The sequence below is a fragment of the Olea europaea genome, chromosome 4 (assembly GCF_002742605.1).
Source record: "Olea europaea var. sylvestris chromosome 4, O_europaea_v1, whole genome shotgun sequence".
NCBI lineage: Eukaryota > Viridiplantae > Streptophyta > Magnoliopsida > Lamiales > Oleaceae > Olea > Olea europaea.
This window is the reverse complement of record NC_036240.1, coordinates 10,411,625-10,414,078: the sequence shown is the minus strand read 5'-3', so window position 1 is coordinate 10,414,078 and position 2,454 is coordinate 10,411,625. Positions and strand designations below refer to the sequence as shown.

At 39.1% G+C, this 2,454-nt stretch overlaps 1 protein-coding gene across 1 annotated transcript; it reads right to left on the bottom strand.

Annotated features, from left to right (window-relative positions):
- Positions 1 to 1,055: 1,055 nt before the first annotated feature.
- LOC111393605 (protein transport protein SEC23-like) lies at positions 1,056 to 2,448 on the bottom strand. The gene is made up of 2 exons (XM_023019219.1): positions 1,535 to 2,448; positions 1,056 to 1,292 (listed from the first exon to the last, which is right to left on the bottom strand). Exons 1-2 carry the CDS (start codon positions 2,318 to 2,320, stop codon positions 1,071 to 1,073), a joined length of 1,008 nt encoding a protein of 335 aa, XP_022874987.1. The 5' UTR covers positions 2,321 to 2,448; the 3' UTR covers positions 1,056 to 1,070.
- Between the last annotated feature and the right edge of the window lie 6 nt (positions 2,449 to 2,454).

The window sequence follows — 2,454 nt, the reverse complement described above, 5'->3', positions numbered from 1 at the left end:
GGACTTCTTGTGCCTAAAAACAGAACTTTGGAGGTTAAAAAGTAAATAAATTGGGACAGAGTGCAAAAGTAATAATGGTAGGGAATTGAGCATGCATTTTAGCCTAATAAGAAATATTCCTTTTATTCTCCATTACTTCAGTAGGAGTTTTATGGCATAATATGTATCATTCAAATGCAATACTATTTTCACACCTAAACGGCCAAGTTTGACTTCCGCAATGGAGGTTTCCATTAATAATTTCTTTATTATTACTTTACTTAATTTACAAAAAAAAAAAAAACGAAAATCCCATTGGCCACTATGATCTGAAAACCTATTTAAACTTTTTTAAGCAAAATAATCTATACACTGGTTAGGAGAGATTTTCACTTGGCCATAAAACACAATAGAGTCATGCAATTTTGTGCCAAGGGAATCATCTTTGGAAGTTACCTAACAGCAAGAGTGCAAACATTTTATTGTTCAGTGATCTGAGAAAGTTGTGTGATTTGCCCTATATACAATAACAGTTTGTTTTATTAGTTCTCTTTTTAATTTTAAAAAAAAAATGATAATATATAAGTAGAAACTAGGTGCAAGCAGTCATTATTATATATTAAATCCCAAATCTAATGGAAAACTGAATGTAAAGGGCAAATAACTAAGTATTTTTTTCTTCATCGATTAGTTGATTGCTTCCAAAATTGAAGATAAGAAAGGAAACAATTATGGCAAGGCGGTGTTCCTCAACTAGCACCCTGCCTTTCTTCATTCAAAATATCAGATAACTTCACAGAATCTGGTGTGGATGCTAGGCAAGGAGTCAGATTTATTCAATTTTCATATTCCAGGATTACTGTGACAAAATATAATTTACATGGCATGATATTCATTTCTTTCACATGAAATAATTAATGCCACCACTAAAGAAAGAGAGAACAACTTATTTTCTTAGAAAACACTTTTATGCTACCAAAATTGTAGTTCAAAATCGAGATTTAAATACTATAATCCCATTATACCAAGTCAAATCACAAAATAAGAATACAGTATGCATTATTTCTTAAATTGGCAAACGTACTAATATATTAATATAGAAGGAAAACATAGAGTAACACAAAAGTTGAAGGCTTTACCGCTCCAGGACCTTCTGTGCATGGACCCCCTATCAATGCAATAATACGTGCACCAGTTCCCACTGTAGATGCGCCCAGCAACCCCGCAGCCACGCTCAATGCAACTCCGGTACACCTCAACGCCCTATTGCCTGGTGCCACAGGCCACTGATCTGTCCCCAACTCATCCAACAACTACAAAACAAGACATAAAAAGCAATTAATGATCAATCGCCCAGTGTTCAGCAGCTCTCCGAAGAAAATAAGCTATCTGGAACACAAAAATAAAAAATAAAAATTTTCTGCCAATCAAAAACATTTCTGCATAAAATGAGTTTGGATGCAATTCACATTCCAAATCCAAACAAAAATAATGAGCATCAAATGCACGGATAAAAAAGTATTTTATCTCGAATTTCAATTCAGTATAGGATTACCGAATTGAGAGTGTATTCACATTCAGAAGCTGGCAACAAAAACCGGTTAATTCCCGTATTAACAGCCCCTGCGGTGGGGCTTAGTTGGCCTCCGGGCTTCTGAACACCTGTCCCAGCCCGCCTGCCACCAGCAGAGCTAAGCCCCAACTGCTCCAAGACTTGATCTTTAGACAACTCCTTTGATCCCCTAAATACATAAACCTTTGACATCTCCAAGAACCCTAGCTCATGAAGTTGCACCTGCGTGCCATATGAAATGAACCCGACCATCGCATTGTCCGGAAGCATCCCAATAGCCCGTTTCAATGCAGATTTTGCAAAATCCAGCTCCTCTTCAATCACACACGTATCGATAACAAAAAGATAGATTGGCGTGGTTGGAATAACAGGAACAGGATTATAATTCTGGGGGTTTTGCGGGAAATTGGGGATGGTGTATTCAATGGAAGAGAAATTTGGATACAATTCCGCGGGTAAATTAGTCTGTGAAATGGAGTTGTAATGTTGCGGGAAATGGTTCCGCTGGAAGCAAAAAGGGCAGATCCATAAAAGGGCAGTGAAATCAACACGGCAAAATGGATTCAGGACAGATGAACACGACTTGCAACGTAGGGGAATGTATGGGAGGACGTGTAGATCGACGTGGGGGCGGATCGGCTGGATCGAGGCGGCGATCGGGATAACACACTTGGAAGCCTCGACCTTTGTACGTGGCCAGTTGTTCCACGTCATCCGTATGCCCTCGATTCCCTCAGGATCGGTCTGGACTAGCTCCGGCGCCGCCATGGATGATTGATTGATTGATACAACAAATGGGGATCAAAATTGATGAGCTTGAATTGGGGGATTTTTTGAATTGGGGTTTTTGGAATGGAAATTTGAGCGAGCGACCCCGAGAGAGGTGAATGGGAATTGGCAGG

Bases quoted from the DNA above. Each gene is read 5' to 3' on its own strand.
- LOC111393605 (XM_023019219.1), bottom strand. From the start codon at position 2,320: ATGGCGGCGCCGGAGCTAGTCCAGACCGATCCTGAGGGAATCGAGGGC. The intron at 1,293-1,534 runs GTAATCCTATAC...CTTGTTTTGTAG, and splicing joins GTGAATACACTCTCAATTCG to TTGTTGGATGAGTTGGGGAC.